The 19,195-nt window shown below is 50.1% G+C and overlaps 1 protein-coding gene across 1 annotated transcript; it reads right to left on the bottom strand.

The window, feature by feature from the left end:
* Positions 1-930: 930 nt before the first annotated feature.
* On the bottom strand, positions 931-15,360 carry LOC130679731 (interleukin-12 receptor subunit beta-1-like). The gene is made up of 15 exons (XM_057489169.1): positions 15,312-15,360; positions 14,989-15,103; positions 14,333-14,502; positions 13,108-13,247; positions 10,265-10,364; positions 9,467-9,549; positions 8,396-8,633; positions 6,508-6,675; positions 5,664-5,801; positions 5,168-5,315; positions 3,953-3,960; positions 3,735-3,869; positions 2,713-2,818; positions 2,325-2,406; positions 931-1,590 (listed from the first exon to the last, which is right to left on the bottom strand). Exons 1-15 carry the CDS (start codon positions 15,358-15,360, stop codon positions 1,243-1,245), a joined length of 2,028 nt encoding a protein of 675 aa, XP_057345152.1. The 3' UTR covers positions 931-1,242.
* Between the last annotated feature and the right edge of the window lie 3,835 nt (positions 15,361-19,195).

The following is a 19,195-nucleotide window of genomic DNA, read 5'->3' on the forward strand; positions in this document are numbered from 1 at the left end:
TATGTCAAGTATATTTGAATTTTTAAAGGGGAAAAAAAGAAAAAAACGGAGAAGTCTGTTTTGCAAACTCCATGAGAGGTGGCTGGGAGCAGGGCGGGGTGGGCCTGGGGGACATGTGCCACTGCTGCCGCCTGGTGGCCATGGGGGGGGGCGGGGAATCTGCGACAAACTCCTTGAAGGATGGCGCTGTCGGGGTGTGTACGGGGGAGGTGGGCACAGGTCCTCCTGCGTGGCTTTGGGTGTGAGGAGCAAGGAACCCCAGGTCTCGGGTCTGGGCTGATGGACGGACCAAGGCTTCTGTTATAGGGGTATCCCGCCCCATTCCCCCTCCGGCCGTCCCTCCCTTTGCTCAGGCGTGATTTTGCAGAGTTCCGAGTGACCATCCAGCTGTCTCCCCCAGAGTGGGTGCTCCTGGGGCGCCAGGGGGAAAGATTAATAAGTGCACCTGGAAAGAATGAATGAATTTTCCAGCTAGGGGGTTTTGAGCAGCACAGCCAGGCTTTGGCTGGGGGAGCGGATACCTAATAGGAGGTTCATTTATTAAGCCTTAGATGCACCTGCCCCACCCCAGAACAGCTCTGTAAGGTCAACATTACCACCACCCCCATTGTACAGGGGAGACTGAAGCCAGGGAGGGGCCACCACCTCCCTCAGAATGCTTGGGATCCCCCTTGATCCCCCTTCCTTTTCCCACACCGGGATCCTCCCACGTCTTGCAGTGTGGCTGAGCTCTGCACCCAACCTCCCCATCCAGTGCTTCTGGGACAGGACACCCAGCCCAGGGTCCTAGGATCAGCAGCAGCCCCCTTTGGGCCCTCTCCTGCCTATTCCACCCCTGAATAGACCAGTGACAGTGCCTGTCCATGCCCCCTGGATGTCAGGCCAGGGCCCAGTGTAGCCACTCGTTTATGGTGCTTTCTAGGGCTCCCACCACAGGTGCCAGACAGAGTAGGTGGGGGAACGAAGGAGAGTGAGGCCTGAGCTGGGGGCAGGAATGGGGTCTGGGCCCCTTGGCCCCAGTTTGAGTCCTGCCCATGCTGGAATCGGGTTAGCCACCACCCTCTCTGAGCCTTCGTGGTCACATCCGTAAAATACAACAGCCATGCACCTCTCCAGGGGGTTATGGGGGTTCAGGGCATCATGTGAGTGGATGGAACAGGCTGGGTGTACAATAAGCACATAATAACCAGCTTTCATCAGTCTTCCCATCCAAAAGACCAGACAGACGTTCCTGTTTCTCCCTCAGGCCTCCAGGTGCTGGGAGCCACTAAACCTGGGGCTCTGCATTAGATCTCCGAGCAGCAGTGGGAGTCCAGCCAGCTGCGCAGGGCTGCCCTCCAGACCATCCTGCCCACGAGGCTCCAGAGCCCTGGCCGTGGGGTGTCCATGCATCTGTGTCACATCCTCCAAGGGCAGCTCCGTGTCCAGGGCTGGCTGAGGGGTGCCCTGAGGCAGCTGTGTCTTCTCTGTGAAAGGCCCGGGAGTGTCCAGGTCAGCCCTCTCACTTTTGTCCCAGGACATGTTCACCACCAGGATATCTTCTGGTGTTGCCTCCTCCAGGAAGTCCACTGGGCTGGTCCACTGCCATGCCTGGAAAGGGAGAGTAGGGCCAAGGCTGTGGACGGATCCCTACTTCCCATCCACACAATCCCACCCTCCACCTGGGGTGGTCCATGTCCCTGCTGGCTAAATTCTCTTAAAATCCTGAGATCAATTAAAAGATCAAGTCTGCCTCAGTGACCCCCTTCAGACCCTCTTAGGAAGGGACCCCATTTCTTCTTGGGAAATTGCTGCTCCTCTTCGCACTTGATGCGGTAGGGCAGGGCAGTGGTGCCCAGCCAGTCAGAGCACTCCAGCCCCCTGATTCCAGTGATAAGTTCAGGGATGGGCATGTTACCCATGCTGGGCCAATCAGTGATGGCGCTGCGTCTTTTGCTGCAGCGAATGGGGGAAAAGGACAGCCAGCTCCCACAGGGGGAAGACCGAGCTTGCCTGAGAGAGAAGACCCTGCGGGCAGAACAGCAGCCCAGACAGATGGATCCAGCCATACCTGAAGCCTACCACTCTGGATATTTTTTTCCCCCATCGGGGTCCCCTCTGTCAAAATCACTTTGAGCTGTTTCTGTTCCTAGGAAATGACCCACGGGAGGTTCCTCTGTGAGCCACTGCTCCCCCATCTGTAAAACGGGACAGGCGTTTGGAGTCCATGCCTCAGTGGGTTGGGGAGAAAAAAATGAGCTAATGTATGGCCATTACCCTGCAGAGCCCTGGCCCACAGTATGGACCCAATAAGCAGGACCTGGAGTTCTGAAAGGAGCCCTTACCTGCTTCCCCTGGCTGCCAGGGAGGTCGACCGCGCTGCTGGCACAGGGTGTGGGCAGGGGCGGCCACAGGTGCCGTGCGGCCCTGGGAAAGAAGGGAAGCCGGTCAGAGGAACAGTGCTTCCAATGTTACTTTTTAACTTTTCTGATTTATTTTTTTAAATCTCTTATTAGGTTCTAAAGGGAGTGAAGGTGTGGATTGAGGGAGGGGCTACAGGAGTCTAACAGACCCAGGTCCAAACCCCCCACTGCCAGATGCCCTGAACATGACCACCTGGGCCTCAGTTTCCTTATCTGTAAAGTGGGCACAAATACCTAGCTGGTGTGAACAGTTATTACTGTTATGATTATTGCTATTATGGATCGTCTTGGAGGAGAGGGTGCAAGTTACCTGTTCAGGCTGAAGTACCCACAGATGCCCAGGAGAAGGATGCTCACAAAGCTCCCCAGACACACTAGGAATATGGACAAATCCGACAACTCAGAGACCTGGACTTCTGCGGGGGGGGAGAGCTTGGGTTGGGGGAGGGACACCTCCCGCCTCTCCTTGGGGAGGGCGGGGAGGGCAGGCCTCCCATCAACCTGCTGCTGACCCTGGCACATCACAGCCCCTCCATGCCTCGATTTCCTCACCTTTGAAGTGGGAGACAAAGAAACCCCCTTGTGCCATGTCTGTGGGGTAAAGGCCTTGACACGCCGCCAGTGTTCAGGACACCAGCGCCGAGGGCCCGCGGGTGCGGCCTGTATATTGCTGCCCTGGTCCCAGAACTGCCCTCCCCACACCAAGCCTGACTGACTGGCCCTCTTGAGGCCAGATTTCACTGCAAGGACAACAGGCAGGGACCCTAGCAGGAACAGGGGTCATTTGGTCTCCAATCCCTCAGGGTCATGATCCCCAAGACAACAGAGCCCACCTCCTTATCTTTGTGATGACAGAGACACACATTCATTGGTGGTCATTCATTCACTCAATAAATAGCACCCCCTGCTCCCTGCCACTCCCCAGGAGACCCTAGGCTGGGGGAGGCAGAGCCAAGACACACACACTCCTACCTACTCCCAAGGTGCCAGTCAGTCTCTGCTGAGGGAAAGCCTGGAAGGCTTGCTGGAGGAGGAGGCTTTTGAGCTGAGCTTTGAAAGGTGAAAAGGAGTTTGACGATAGAGAGAAGATGCATTCCAGGCAGAGGGGCTTCATGGGCAAGGCTACAGGGGTGTGAGAGAAGGTTCATGAGGGAAAGCGGCAGGTGACAAGCTGGTGAAGGAGGTGGGAGCAGGCCAGGCTGGGACTTTCTCCTGAGAGCAATGCATGGGGGGCCACGGAGCAGGGCCAGGTGGGACTGCTTGCAGAGACGTGGGAAGGGGCAGTACATACTAGGTGACTACCTAGCCCCGCCTCCCCTGCCCTCCACTCACCGATGCTAAAGTGCTGGGGCTGACTCCAGGCGCCCCACTGCGTCACCGCGTGTGCACGCACCTGCACAGTATAGGATGCACCAGCCTGCAGGCTGCCGAGGGTGACCTGGGTCTCTGTGGGCTTCACAGACAGCTCTGCAGGACAGAGGCACGCATGCATCCCTGGTGCAGCTTTACTCCCCAGAGGCTGAGCTTGCATGATGGGATGGCCATGTTGCTGAAAATTCTCCCCTTAATACACCCATTCACCCCCAATTTATTTAGAGAACTGTTCTTCATCAAAATATTCAGGGCATGATGCTATTTTTCTCCAGTTTTCACCTCCACTGGCTCTTTGCTCACTCCCCTCCTGCCCCATCTGCTTTTTCCTCCCAGATGCCTAAAAAATCAGATTCAGTCCTACCTCAGGGCCTTTGCACTGGAGGCTCCCCACACCTGGTTCACCTTTCCCCAGATACCTGCATGGCTTCCTCCCTCACCACTTTAAGGTCAAGGCCAAGGCCAAGGTCAACTTTAACTTTGTTTAACTTGCTCCCCCAGTGTCCCCAGCACTTACCTCAGTGTTTGTGAACTGAACAGCTTTAACGAATACAGCATTCCATAAACATCCTTAAAAAGAGAAGTACAAATTCCTAGAACCCTAAAGCCCTAACTTTTTCCTCTATTCAAGAGGAATATTCTTCAGTGGAAATTTTGGGGCATCTGGTCAGTTTGGCTAAATGGGCATTTGGTACGTTGATCTTCAGCAATTTGGCTTTCTGGCAAATTGATTTTCAGCAAATGGGCTGAGTCCAGCTGTGCCACCCTGAATAAGCCCCGAGTCCAGCTGTGCCACCCTGAATAAGCCCCCAGCCCCCACTTGGCCCCATTTCTGCCCTCTAAACAACGGAGGGATGGCGAGGCTGATGGCAGGATGTGTGTCTTTGATGCCAGAGCATCTCTCCTCCTCCCTCCCAAAGTCCTGCCTTGCCTCCTGCTGGACGCTGGCTGGGAAGGCAAGACACGAACTCACGGCCTCAGTGGCCTGGCCTGTGGCTGTGGGTGCTGGGTGGGCGAGGCTGTATTTGCAAGGCTGTGTCACCCAGGAAGAGAGGACGGGGTAAGTCCTGGTGATAGACCCTCCCCCTACATTCTCACCTCTTGCCTTCCTGAGACTGTCTGCCTCTGCTCTGTGGGAGTTGAGTTGCTGATGCACGTGAGGGCTTGCTACCCATTTGCCCGGCAATCATGAGCACTAAGCCGCTGCCCACTGGGACCTCTCTGGGGGTCTGGAAAGGGTAGCCAAGACCCTTGAGTCCAACCACCTTATTTTATGGGTGTGAAAAGGCCCCGAGTGGGTACAGTGAGGTCCCCTGGTCACACAGCAAGACAGAGCTCAAGCCCAGACCCCCTCCTTCCCCAGCCAGGCCCGTGCTGCCGCACTTACCTGACACTGGTTGCTGTCCTCATTCTGGCAGCGCAGGACGTACTCCTTCAGGGCGCCAGGGCAGAGGCTCAGTGGGGACGGCGTCCAGGCCACGGACACTGAGTCCCGGCTGAGTTTCCTCACCGACACGTGCTGTGGGCTCCCGGCTCCTGAGGCTGCAACCAGAGCCATTGCCGGGGTCAGCTCCCAGAGTGCTGGCTGAGCGCCGCCTGTACGCCCAGCCAGCCCCGCCAGAGGCCCAGGAGAACATGGCCACAGAGTCAGGTGGGACCGGGTTTGAATCTGCCATCACCTGTTCTCCTCTCTGGCCTCAGTTTGCTTATCTATGAAATGGTGCAATGCTGCTTGGGGTGTCTTAGCAATCAACTGAGGTGACTTCTATGTGTCCATCTTCTGGCCAGGGCCTGACACATGGTGCCTCTAAATGCTCGTCCCTCTTCCTGATACCCAAGACCACTGCCACGTCCTCCACAGAGACCACCCTGCAGGTTTGCGCCACTTACCATTGCCCCGAAAGTGGTAGGAATACAAGACTGTGGACCACGAGGTGGGCTTCTCCGGATGTGCAGAGGCAAAGATCATGACGTGATAACACGTCTTCTGCCCCATCGCCCCAGCTGCTTGGCTCCAGGTATGGGATGCTGGAAGGATTAGCAAGGGCCAGGCTAGTAAATAGGCTGTATTTCCACCTCTGCACCTTTGAACTGTCTGTGCCATCTGTCGGGAACTCCTAGAGCACTGCTATTCATGGTTCAAAGCCCTTGCACCAATGTCCCCTCCTCCAGAATCCCTTCCCTTGCCCCCCACAACCTTTTCCCACCCCCTCCGTCCAGCCCAGCCCTTTCTCCTTGGGGCTGTGGATGTTTGTATTTCTGGCTCCCCAGGATGGGAGCTCCTCGAGGGCCAAAACTGAGGTTGAAGTTTCTGGGGGCCCAGCCAGACCCAGGATAGTAAATGGGAGAGTGAGAGGCTGCCATGTGCCCCCAGCCCCCACATTTCCCTATAGAGGCCTCATTAATTTGCCACCAGCAGCTTGTTAGCTGCCACCTTCTCTGCCATGGGGGAATGTTTTACACACACCCTAGGATGTGAGACTCATTACCTGCTGCAGTGCAATCTGCCCGCGGCTGTACCCTGACACCCCAGGATCCCAGCAGGAGGCTCCAGACCCACATGGGTAGGAGAGGATGAGTCATAGGTGGTCCCTACCTCTATGTGACTTGGGGCAAGTGGCAAGACCTCTCTGGGCTTCAGACACTCCACATGGACAGCCCTGCAGGTCTGAGCTGACCAGGAGCTCTAACGGAGGGCACAGAAGCAGAGGCAGGAACCCCGACTTTACAGTACCCATGCCAGCAGGGTTCCGGTCCCGGGGTGCGATCAGGGTGTAGGCAGCGAGGCTTCCGTCCCAGCCCCGAGGTTGCCACTCAATGTAGTATGTCAGGCCCTGGGCCCGGGCTGGCCACTGCATAGTGGTCCCAGCCACTCTAGTCCTGACGCTCAGAGCTCCTGGTTCTGGAAGGAGACAGGCAAGCGCATCAGGATATTGGGTCACTCTCTCCCACCCAAAGGCCCCAGCAGCCCCATCCCACCCTCTGGCCAAGCTCTAAGCCCACGGGGGCAGAAGTGTCTGTGTATGGCTGTCTCCCCAAGCTGGGGGCTGCCAGGTTGGAGGCCGGGCACAGAGGGGGTGACAGCAGCTGTCTGACTGAGCTGAGTCCTCTTCCAGCCTGACCATGGGTTCCCCACCAGGACACCCACCACCAGTGCTCCCTGTGCTGCTGGGCTGCCCTGCCCCCCACCATGCTGGGTGGGCATGGGGCAGGACGGGCCGCCTGGGCTGGCCAAGGCTCGAGGCCCAAGGATACTCCCAGTCAATCCCCTGGGCTCATGTTTCCCACTCCCTACAGCAAGGGCATTAGCCACAAACTCAGAGATGGAGGTGCTGCTTCTGATTCTGAAGACAACTACCGTTTACTGAGCACCACCTTTATGCACCAAACCACTGCTGAGTGCGTACTTTGCTACAAAGTGGGATGTGATCACCCCAACAATACAGAAACTGAGGCTCAGAGAGGGGGAGCCACCAGCCCGTCACACAGCAAAGCCATGGGCCAAACCGGGCCAGGAGCTAAAAGGTGAAGCACCTTACCTTTCTGAGCCTCAGGTATCTCATCTCTGAAAATCGTGTCCTTGTAGCAGACCTGCCCTCCCAGAGCCGCTGGGTGCGCAGCAGGGCTACCGTCAGGGTAAGGCCAGTGAGGCACCGAGTAACTCAAGTCGGATAAAAACCATTTTAATGCAATATTTGTTTAAAAGCCAAAGGAATGCAAGAATATGTGATGGGCAGCAGCCCAAATGTCTGAGGGTGGATTAATAGATAAACAAAACATGGCCCATCCATACAGTGGGATATTACTCGGCCCTAAAAGGAATGAAGCCGTGATCCATGCTACAGTGTGGATGAACCTCAAAAGCATCATGTTGAATGAAAGAAGCCAGACATGAGGCCACACAGTGTGTGATTCCATTTGTATGAAATGTCTAGGATGGGTCAATCTACAGAGCAGAAAGATCGATCAGTGGGTGCCAGGGGCTGCATGAGGGGGGTGGGGGGTGGCTGATCACGGGGATGGGGTCTCATGGGGTGATGGGCATGCTCTCAAACCAGAGGTGGGGTTATACAATTTTGCGAGTGCACTCAATGCCACTGAATCATACATGTTAAAATGGTTAATTTGGTATGTAAATTTCACCTCAATAAGATGTATATGTCAATTACCTACATAGACACATAAATATAAATCTTTATTTTCATTATATAAATATATGTATAAACATATGTACATATGTGTATAATATAAACATATGTGTTCCTATATATAATGTGTGTGTGTATATATATATAATAAATAAAATATAAAGATTTTAAAATTAAGATAGGACCAGTCCTGTACTTGCCTGACTCTCCCTCACACGCCAGACCCTGACCCTGTCCCTGGTCCCAATAAAACTTTATTTATAAAAACAGGCAGTTAGCCTGGCAACTGTAGTTTCCCAGTTCGCCTTTGAAAATACGTTGTGTTATAACATTCTGTGTCTCGATTAAGATTTTTGACATCCTCTGAAACTGGACACCCCTCAGGTATTTGTGCCCCACCGAGCTCACTCTAGTCGCGCTGAGTCGCTCAGCTCCGAGGTGCCCCCCGCAGCCCTTCCTACCCGGAGGAGGCACCTGTGCTGGTGTGGGCAGGAATGTGCCACGTCTGGTTTGAGCCGGGGCCGAAGCAATTCCAGGAGACCACAGTCAGGTTGTAGGCGGCGCCCGAGAGCATAAGCACTTTCCTCAGATGCCGCATCCCCGTGGCCTTGCCCTTGCACGGCCAGGACAGCATGTGCAGGTGGATGTAGTAGGTCACCTCCATGCCAGAGCTGGGCCTGAGGCAGCCTTCCGGAGCCTCCAACTGGGGCAGCTGTCGTGAGTGCCAGAGATGGCTCATGGAGACCTGAACGTGCTCACTGTCCCTGTGATATACCAGGGAGCGGCCCACGGACACAGACCGACCCACAGGCCACAGCTTATGATCTGTGCCAAAATTTTGAAAAATAATAAACCTTGATGCTGGCAAGGCTGCTGGAAAACCGGTATTCTTGTCCAGTGCACATTAGTTTTGGGAGAAAATAATTTGGCAAAACCCACTGAGGGCCAGGGGTAAAAAAATGTTTCCATCTTTGGGCCCAGTTAACTCAAGCCTAGAAATGTTTCCTAATAAGGAATTTAAATTAGAGAAAACCCAGGAAGCAAAGGAACTTCCCAGCGACCTTACTGACAGCCCTTAGGTCCCTGGCTGAATCTATTATGGCAAAGCCAGGGGTGGAATATTTGGTGGTTTTTCCCCGGACTCTGGCAAGAGATTTTCCCTCTGAGCCTCAGTTTCCTTTTTCTGTAAAATGAGGCTAGTCAGACTGTACTTAATGGACTGTTTGGGGAACTTCAGAGAAATCATCTCCCATTCAGACCAACACAGTCGACTCCTTCCTGGCCCTTGACTTCCTCCTGAGCTCCCCACAATCTGTTCTGGCATCCAGACAGATCCTGTGAACACCTGAGTTCAGGCATCTCCTTCCCCTGCTCATACACGCTCCGTGGCTCCCCACTACCTTCAGAGTTACCTGCAGGCCTCCCAGTTCTGCCACCTCCATGTCTCAACCCTCTCTGTCTCCTGCCTGTGCACCTCCACTGCAGCCTCTCGGCTCCTTCCCCACTGCCCCAGATCACCCCATGGCCCTGTAGTGGCCCTGTTACCTGCCAGTGCAGGGCCACCTGCCTTCTCCCTTCCAGGCCAAGGGGCTCCACCGAGAAATTCACCTCAGGCTGTGGGGTAGTTTCTGCAATGAGACACTAAGACAGAGATAATGGGGCCGGTGCCCTTCCTCACAGCCTCCTGCAGACCTAGGTTGGGGGACCTTTACCTTCCTTCCCAAGAAACACGAGATTCCCATGAATTGTTAAATAGCATTCCAGATCTGAAAACCTGGAGATCCATTCCACAACAATGTGAAACTATTTTAAACTGTTGAACTGAACACTTAAAAATGGTTTAAATGGTACATTTTATGTTATGCTTTTTTTTACCACAGTGTTTTTAAAAATCTGAAAACAACCCTTGGAGTTGTTTCCCAGCAGAGAATGTACTTGGGCAGGAGGAGGCCCCAGATTACAGGGCAGAGGGGGCAAATGACAGTCACTCCATCCATCCCTCCCTCCCGGGCCACCTCTCCATTCCCGTCTCGAGCTTCCTGTGCCATTTGGGAAAGAATGTTTTCATGACACAGCCAGTGTCACCTGTCAACACCTCTGTGGCTTTAAAAGAGCAAAACCAACCAAACAAAATGGAAAGAGAGAAAGACAGAGAGATGTCTTCTTTTTAGATATGGACTGGCCACATTTTACAAAGTGAATCTTACTCACTGCCCTGCCACCTTTTGTGAATTTCACTAACTTCTCCTGCTGCCTTATTTCTAACACTCACCGCCTGATTTCAAATACCCCCCACTGGTTTCTAATGCCCGCCCCAGTTCCTGCATCTCCGGGTGCTCTCACCAGGGGGGATGCACACAGAGCTGCTCCAGCCACTCCAGGGACCTCCCGGAGCTGCCGCTGAGAGCTGCCGCCTCCGTGGCTGAAATTCCTGGGATGCATCCTTCTCCAGTGGACAGAGGCATGACTCTGGCAAGAAACAGGCCAAACATCAGGCCAAGGGGCTGTCCCCCATGTGACCAGGGCTTGGCACTGGTCACTGAGCCATCATGTACTTTCCGAGTACCAACTATGTACATGCACTTAGTGACTGCCAACTGTGCTGGGTCCTGGAGTCACAGCAAGAATAGGTTTGGCCCTGTCCTTTTGGGGCCTCAAGGATCCCACACTTCTGTCCCTGCCCCAGGTTCAAGCCCCAGGAAGGCCACCCACTGGGATGTGACCTTGTCCAAGGGCTTCTCACCCTTAAGAATTTGTTTCCTCACCTGTGAAATGGGAATAATCCAATACTGAGCTACAGGGTGGGCCAACAGGCACGCAAAGAATTTAGCACTGGGCCTGGCACACAGTGGGTGCTCAATGAATGCTAACTTGCTGCAGCTGTTGTTACTATTATTCTCACCGAAGCCAGCATCAGCCTGATGTCCGCAGTCACCCTAGGATGAGACAATATTCCTATATTGTTTTACATGTTGGTGTTGACAGGTATTAGCTCTGTTGAAATTTTAAACAATTAACTCTGTGAAATGCAATGTGGAAGCACGGATTGGATCCAGGAGCAAGAAAGGACATTCTTGGAAAACCAGATGACATCCAAATAACCTCTGGAGTTTAGTTGATAGCAACGTAGCAGCGTTCATCTCAGCAATGACAAACGCACTCAGGAATGTAAGACGTGAATACGCAGGGAAGCTGGGAGATGTTTCTACAGGAATTCTCTGTACTTCCTTGTAACTTTTCTGATCATCTAAGATTATTCCAGAATTAGAAAGTTTATTTAAAAGGATTATTTTAGGAGCAAAATTATTATTTTGCATTTCCCTGAAAAAAGAAATTATTTCAGGAGGCAAAATCTGTCTGTCTGTGGTATTGGGGGCGGGCAGAGCCAAGTTAAGCGTCACTACTGCAGAGTGTGCTCAAGGGGCTGGAAATAAAACATAGGGAGATAGATGTCTCTCCCCATCAGGGGTCCCATGTCGCCTGCGTCTGGCTGATCTCTACCCACTGTCCTAGTGGAGAAACCGAGGTTCAGAAAGACACACCACACTTAGGGGGATGAAAGGCCTGAAGCTGGCTTCCTGGCCTCCTGGTGCTCCCAGTCTGAGGGAGGAGGTGATGCCACAACTCAGAGGGTAGGGCTCTCTGTTCCTCCCAAACCACGGGCTCCTTGGGGACTAGGTCAGGGCTGAGGTTTCTTGCGGGCCCAGGCTTGCCCTACCCTTGGGGAGCAGAGGAGGCAATCAAGAGCAGCTGAAGAGTAATGAAGATCCTAAGAAGAGATCCGTGTGGCCAACAGACGTGTCAAAAGATGCTTGACATCACTAATCAGGGAAATGCAAGTCAAAACCACAGTGAGATGCCACCTCACATCTGTAGGAATGGCTATTACCAGAAAGACAAGAAATAACAAGTGTTGGCGAGGATGTGGAGAAAAGGGGACCCTGTGCACTGGTGGTGGGAATGCAAAGTGGCATGGCCACTATGGAAAACGGCACGGAGGTTCCTCAAAAAATTAAATACAGAGCTACCTACCATACAGCAATCCCACTTCTGGGTATTTATCTGAAGGAAACAAAAGCTCACTCAAAAAAGTATCTTGGACCTCTCTGTTCATTGCAACATTATGTACAATAGTCAAGACATGGAAGCAACCTAGGTGTCCATTAACGGATGAATGGATAAAGAAGAAGTGGTATATATCTATGCAATGGAATATTATCCAGCCATAAAAAAGGACATCTTGCCATTTGCAATCACATGAATGGGCCTTCATGGTATTTTGCTAAGTGAAATAAGTCAGAGAAAGACAAATACTGTATGATTTCACTTACATGTGGAATCTAAAACACAAAAAAGCAAAACAAAACCGACTTCAGAAACAGATAACGAATTGATGATTGCCAGCGGTGGGGAGTAGGGGTGGGCAAAATGGGCGAACGGAGGCAAAAGGGGTACAAACTTCCAGTTATAAAATAAGTCACGGGGATGTCATGTACAGCACTGTGACTATAGTTAACAGTACTGTGTTGTGTATTTGAAAGTCTCTAGGAGAGTAGATCCTAAAAGTTCTCATCGTAAGAAAATAAAATGTGTAATTACATGTGGTGATGGATGTTAACTAAGGCTTATTGCAGTGATCATTTCACAACATATACAAATATCGAATCTGTTTTATACCTGAGACTAATGTAATGTTGTATGTCAGTTACATCTCAAAAAAAGAAAAAAGGAAGGGAGGAATGGATGGAAGGTAGCTTCTTGGAAGAGGCAGCCCTTAAGCTGGACCCTGAAGGTGGGCTGGATTCTCATGTGCTCAGATGGAAAGGAGGGCATGCAGGTGAAGGAAACTGTGTGTGCAAAGATAATGTCTCTGGAAATCCAGGGCATGGGCAGAGAATGACAGCCATTCAGGAGGGGCGCAGAGGAAGCAAGAGACAGGTGAGAGCACATGGGGTCAGCCAAGGATGAGAATGCCCTTCTGAAGGTACTAGGGAGCCATGGAGGGTGTGTGAGTCAGAGAGGTCACAATCAGATCTGAGTATCAGAGACACCCCAGTGGCTAGACATGGGGCAAGAGTTGGATTGGGTTCGACGGGTGAGGTTGTAAATATGGTGAAATTAATTTGAGGGGTGAAGGTGTCCTGGGAGAGGGCTCTGCACACCCCTGACCTGGAGAGTGAACTTACCAACTTCCAAGGGCTGCCAGGTGTCCAGTGCCGGAACTGCACTTCAGCCCCATCCTGGCGGGCTGGGGTCTCCCACTCCATGCGCAGCTGCCCTGCTGACGTGGACACCTTGATGTCTTCCGGCAGAGGGTCGTATTTAACTGGAAGCATAAGAGGGGTTGCAGAGGGGAACCAGCATGTGTATGAACTGGTTCTGAAAATTCCAGAAAAACTGTCCATGCCCCACCCAGCCCCAGGTAACCAACTGAGTCCCCCAAATGTGAATCAGGAACACCTTGACAGTTTCTATCCAAGCCTTGGATTCAATGGGCCAAAGAGTCAAGATTTATACACAGCATTTTGATAGTGAAAATCTGCATCCTATTGGTACTCCTCGCTGGTACCAGTGTGGTGAGATAGGCACTTTTGAAAATAATTGATGAGAGGCTTAGTGACTTGATTTCTCTGGAGGTTTTGCCCTCTGACTAGAAGCTGCCCACTGCCGCACCTTTATTCTTTCTGGGTCCTTTTTATTCAGGGTTCGGCATGACCTGGAGGCCCCCTTGACCCCCTACCGGTATCCATCATGTGGCATGATCAGGCCTTGCCCATCATTCCCACCTTACTCTGGGCTCCGTGAAGGCAGAGACTGAGCTGGGATCAGGGGAAGACAAGAGAGGCAAGGCTGTACACATACAGGGGAAGATCCTATCTTTATTTAAAATTTTGATATTTTGTTCTTCATGGACTTTTTTGCATTAATTTTGATCTTATTCAAATATTGCATTACAGTATTGTTTATATTGACAGTACTGAGTTTTTTTTGACACACCCTTAAAATTGTGTGGCCAAGGTGGGTGTCTCACTTGCCTTATCCTAGCCCCACCTGGGCTACAACCTCCATTGACCTTGGCCATGCCTGCTGTGATTCAGCATGGCACCCAGTAGAACTCAATAACTATATGCTAAACGCATGTGTTTGAGTCATGGAAACAGATATTAAAGGCGTAACGGGGTCCTGGTGGCAGCATTTCAGTATCAGGGAGAAAACAAGTAATCCAAATGTCCAGCAGCTGGGGATTGGGGGACTGTGCAAGACTCTGCCATGCCACGCAACAGTGTGTGATGTGAAAATGGTTGGCATTATCAAGCTCCTTGCCAGAATCCCCCAAGGTCTAGGCTTGGAAACCAGAGGCCTCTCTGGGTGAGGAAGTGGGGGCCGAAAAGAGGAGAACAGGGAGCTGACCCAAGCTATAAAGCTTCAGGGTGACCTCAGGCGACTTCTCTGTCCGGTTCGCGGCCCGGGATTCCACGCGGAGCGTGACAGCATAGAGCACGGATACCCCATCCTGGTCGGAGAACTGCAGCTTGGTGGCTGATCCTGCGGCGAAGTAGCAGCAGCGCCCAGGCCTGAGGCTGTGGGAAGGAGGATGTTGGTGCTGAGCCTGGGGGTCCTAGTGGACCCCAGAGTGTCTCAGCAGCCACAGCGGTGTGCATCACATCCCAGCATCCTTTCTTGCCCCTTCTACTCCCCCTTCCCAGCCTGGGGGTTCCCCGGGGAATCATCCTGGGACTGAGGGGCTTGAGGACCCCCAGAATCTCCCAGCATGGGCTGCCACAGAGGGAAGGAAGAAATGAATGGGTGGACAAATGGATGAATAAGTGAGGGGGTGATGAAGGATGGGCTAGAGGGACCCTAACTGCCACCCAACACAGATGCCCACTCACACTGAATACAGGGCCCCCAAAATACAGGGCCCCAACCTTCCCTTCTCACATAAGATACTGAGCCCCAGGAAGGGGCCAGGACCCTGCCAAAGTCACACGTCAGAGAGCAGGGTCACGGAGCCAGGAGCAAGGATGAGATGGGGGTGAGTGTGGGGAATGGGATGGGGTCCTCACCAGCACCTCCGGAAGTGACTGACCCCGGCCGCAGGACCCTCATACTGCCAGGAGCATTCGTAACCAGCGCTGAACACCCGGTAGCAGGTCAGGTCCCTGGGGCCTGAAGCGGAGCCTAGAAGACATGCCAGAGGTTTGAGAATGGGCCATAGGGTGCGGCAGTCTCTGTACTGATGCACCCCCAGGATGGATCTTTGTGACAGTCGTGTAATCTGGTGTCACTGCAGCCTAAACCCACTCCCACTGCCCTCCCTCTGCCCTTCCCACCCGGCTCCTGCCATGTCCACCTGCTCACCTTACTGCAGCCACATCAGCTTCCTCACGGGTCCTCAGGCACATCAGGCTCACTCCCACCTCAGAGCCTTTGCACATGCTTGTCTTGATTACTGTGGCTTTGTAGTAGAGCTTGAAGTTGGGAAGCAAGATCCCCCTTGCTTTATTCTTCCTTCTCAGGATTGCTTTGGCTAGTCTGGGTCTTTCGTGGCTCCATATGAATTTTTGAACTATTTGTTCCAGTTTGTTGAAGAATGCTGTTGGCATTTTGAAAGCAATTGCATTGAATCTGTAGATTGCTTTAGGCAGGATGGCCATTTTGACAATATTAATTCTTCCTACACAAGAGCATGGGATAACTTTCCATTTGTTAGTGTCCTCTCTAATTTCTGTTTAGAGTGTCTTGTAGATTTCAGGGTATAGTAGGTCTTTCACTTCCTTCGTTAGGTTTATTCCTAGGTATTTTATTCTTGTTGATGCAATTGTGAATGGAATTGTTTTCCTGATTTCTCTTTCTGCTCATTCATCATTAGTGTATAGGAAAGCCACCGATTTCTGTGTATTAATTTTGTATCCTGCAGCTCTGCTGAATTCAGATGTTAGTTCTAGTAGTATTGGAGTGGAGCCTTTAGGGTTTTTTATGTACAATATCATGTCATCTGCAAATAGTGAGACTTCTTCTTTACCAATCTGGGTGCCTTGTATTTCTTTGTTTTGTCTGATTGCCGTGGCTAGGACCTCCAGTACTATGTTGAATAACAGTGGGGAGAGTGGGCATCCCTGTCTTGTTCCCGATCTCAGAGGAAAAACTTTCAGCTTCTCGCTGTTAAGTATGATGTTAGCTGTGGGCTTGTCATATATGGCCTTCATTATGTTGAGGTACTTGCCTTCTATACCCATTTTTTTGAGAGTTTTTATCATGAATGGATGTTGAGTTTTGTCGAATGCTTTTTCAGCGTGTGTGGAGATGATCCTATGGTTTTTGTCCTCCTTTTTGTTGATGTGGTGGATGATATTGATGGATTTTCAAATGTTGTACCATCCTTGCATCCCTGAGACGAATCCCACTTGATCATGGTGTGTGATCCTCTTGATGTATTTTTGAATTTGATGTGCTAATATTTTGTTGAGTATTTTTGCATCTATGTTCATCAGGGATATTGGTCTGTAATTTTCTTCTCTGTGGGGTCTTTGCCTGGTTTTGGTATTAGAGTGATGCTGGCTTCATAGAATGAGTTTGGAAGTATTCCGTCCTCTTCTATTTTTTGGAAAACTTTAAGGAGAATGGGTACTATGTCTTCTCTATATGTCTGATAGAATTCAGCGGTCAATCCGTCTGGCCCGGGGGTTTTGTTCTTGGGCAGGTTTTTGATTACCGATTCAGTTTCATTTTGCTGATAATTGGTCTGCTTAGGTTTTCTATTTCTTCCTGGGTCAGTCTTGGAGATTGCATTTTTCTAGGAAGTTCTCCACTTTTTCTTGGTTATCCAGTTTGTTAGCATATAGAGTTTCATAGTATTCTCTAATAATTGCTTGTATTTCTGTGGGGTCTGTCGTCATTTTTCTTTTCTCATTTCTGATTCTCTTTATGTGTGTAGACTCTCATTTTCTCTTAATAAGTCTGGCTAGGGGTTTATCTATTTTGTTTATTTTCTCAAAGAACCAGCTCTTGGTTTCATTGATTTTTTTCTATTGTTTTATTCTTCTCTGATCTTTATTATGTCCCTCCTTTTGCTGACTTTGGGCCTCATTTGTTGTTCTTTCTCCAGTTTCAATAATTGTGACTTTAGACTATTCATTTGGGATTGTTCTTCCTTCCTTAAACAGGCCTGGATTGCTATATACTTTCGTCTTAGAACTGCTTTCGCTACGTCCCACAGAAGTCGGGGATTTGTGCTGTTGTTGTCATTTGTTGGTCTCCATATATTGCTTAATCTCTGTTTTAATTTGGTCATTGATCCATTGATTATTTAGCAGCATGTCGTTAAGCCTCCATGTGTTTGTGAGCCTTTTTGTTTTCTTTGTATAACTTATTTCCAGTTTTATAGCTTTTTGATCTGAGAAGTTGCTTGGTAGAATTTCAATCTTTTTGAATTTACTGAGGCTCCTTTTGTGGCCTACTAATGTGGTCTATTCTGGAAAATGTTCTGTGTGCACTTGAGAAGAATGTGTATCCTGCTGCTTTTTGGGTGTAGAGTTCTGTAGATGTCTGTCTGGTCCATCTGTTCCTGGTGTCTTGTTCAGTGCCTCTGTGTCCTTACTTATTGTCTGTCTGGTGGATCTGACCTTTCAGATAGTGGTGTGTTGAAGTCTCCTAGAATGAATGCATTGCATTCTATTTCCCCCTTTAATTCGGTTAGTATTTGTTTCACATGTATCGATGCTCCCTGTGTTGGGTGCACATATATTTATAATGGTTATATCCTCTTGTTGGACTGCTGCCGTTACCATTCCGTAATGTCCTTCTTTATCTCTTGTTACTTTCTTTGTTTTGATGTCAATTTTGTCTGATACAAGTAGTGCAACAACTGCTTTTTTTTTGTTGTGTGTTTTTTGTTTTTTGGGGGGGTTTTTTTGGTATCATTAATCTACAATCTGCAATTACATGAGGAACGTTATGTTTACTAGATGTCCCCCATCACCAAGTCCCCTGCACAAACCCCATTAAAGTCACCGTCCGTCAGCATAGTAGGATGCTGTAAAATCACTACTTGTCTTCCCTGTGTTGCACAGCCCTCCCCGTGCCCCCCCCGACATTATACATGCCAATCATAAGGCCCCCTTTCTTCTTACCCCCCTTCTCCCTCCCTTCAAACCATCCTCCCCATTCCCTTTCCCTTTGGTAACTGTTAGTCCATTCTTGGGTTCTGTGATTCTACTTCTGTTTTGTTCCTTCAGTTTTTCCTTTGTTCTTATATTCCACATATGAGTAAAATCATTTGGTACTTGTCTTTCTCCGCCCGGCTTATTTCACTAAGCATAATACCCTCTAGCGCCATCCATGTTGTTGCAAATGGTAGGATTTGTTTATGGCTGAATAATATTCCATTGTGTGTATGTACCACTTCTTTATCCATTCATCTACTGATGGACACTTAGGTTGCTTCCAATTCCTGGCTCTTGTAGATAGTGCTGCGATAAACATAGGGGTGCATCTGTCTTTTTCAAACTGGGCTGCTGCATTCTTAGGGTAAATTCCTAGGAGTGGGATTCCTGGGTCAAATGGTATTTCTATTTTGAGCTTTATGAGGAACCTCCATACTGCTTTCCACAATGGTTGAACTAATTTACATTCCCACCAGCAGTGTAGGAGGGTTCCCCTTTCTCCACAACCTCACCAACATTTGTTGTTGTTTGTGTTTTGGATGGTGGCGATCCTTACCGGTGTGAGGTGATATCTCATTCTGGTTTTAATTTGCATTTCTCTGATGACAAGCGATGTGGAGCATCTTTTCATGTGTCTGTTGGCCATCTGAATTTCTTCTTTAGAGAACTGTCTATTCAGCTCCTCCGCCCATTTTTTAATTGGATTATTTGATTTTTGTTTGTTGAGGTGTGTGAGCTCTTTATATATTTTGGATGTCAACCCTTTATCGGATCTGTCATTTACGAATATATTCTCCCATACTGTAGGATACTTTTTTGTTCTATTGATGGTGTCCTTTGCTGTACAGAAGCTTTTCAGCTTGATATAGTCCCATTTGTTCATTTTTGCTTTTGTTTCCCTTGCCCGGGGAGATATGTTCAAGAAGAGGTCACTCATGTTTATGTCTAAGAGATTTTTCCTATGTGTTTTCCTAAGAGTTTTATTTTTTCATGACTTACATTCAAGTCTTTGATCCATTTCGAATTTACTTTTGTGTATGGGGTAAGACAGTGATCCAGTTTCATTCTCTTACATGTAGCTGTCCAGTTTTGCCAACACCAGATATTG

This window comes from Manis pentadactyla, chromosome 12 (genome assembly GCF_030020395.1).
Source record: "Manis pentadactyla isolate mManPen7 chromosome 12, mManPen7.hap1, whole genome shotgun sequence".
NCBI classification, from domain to species: domain Eukaryota; kingdom Metazoa; phylum Chordata; class Mammalia; order Pholidota; family Manidae; genus Manis; species Manis pentadactyla.

Bases quoted from the DNA above. Each gene is read 5' to 3' on its own strand.
- LOC130679731 (XM_057489169.1), bottom strand. From the start codon at position 15,360: ATGTGCAAAGGCTCTGAGGTGGGAGTGAGCCTGATGTGCCTGAGGACC. The intron at 6,676-8,395 runs GTGCCTCCTCCG...GTCTCCTTCCAG, and splicing joins TCCTGCCCACACCAGCACAG to AACCAGGAGCTCTGAGCGTC. The intron at 2,407-2,712 runs GTAACTTGCACC...CTTCTTTCCCAG, and splicing joins GGGTACTTCAGCCTGAACAG to GGCCGCACGGCACCTGTGGC.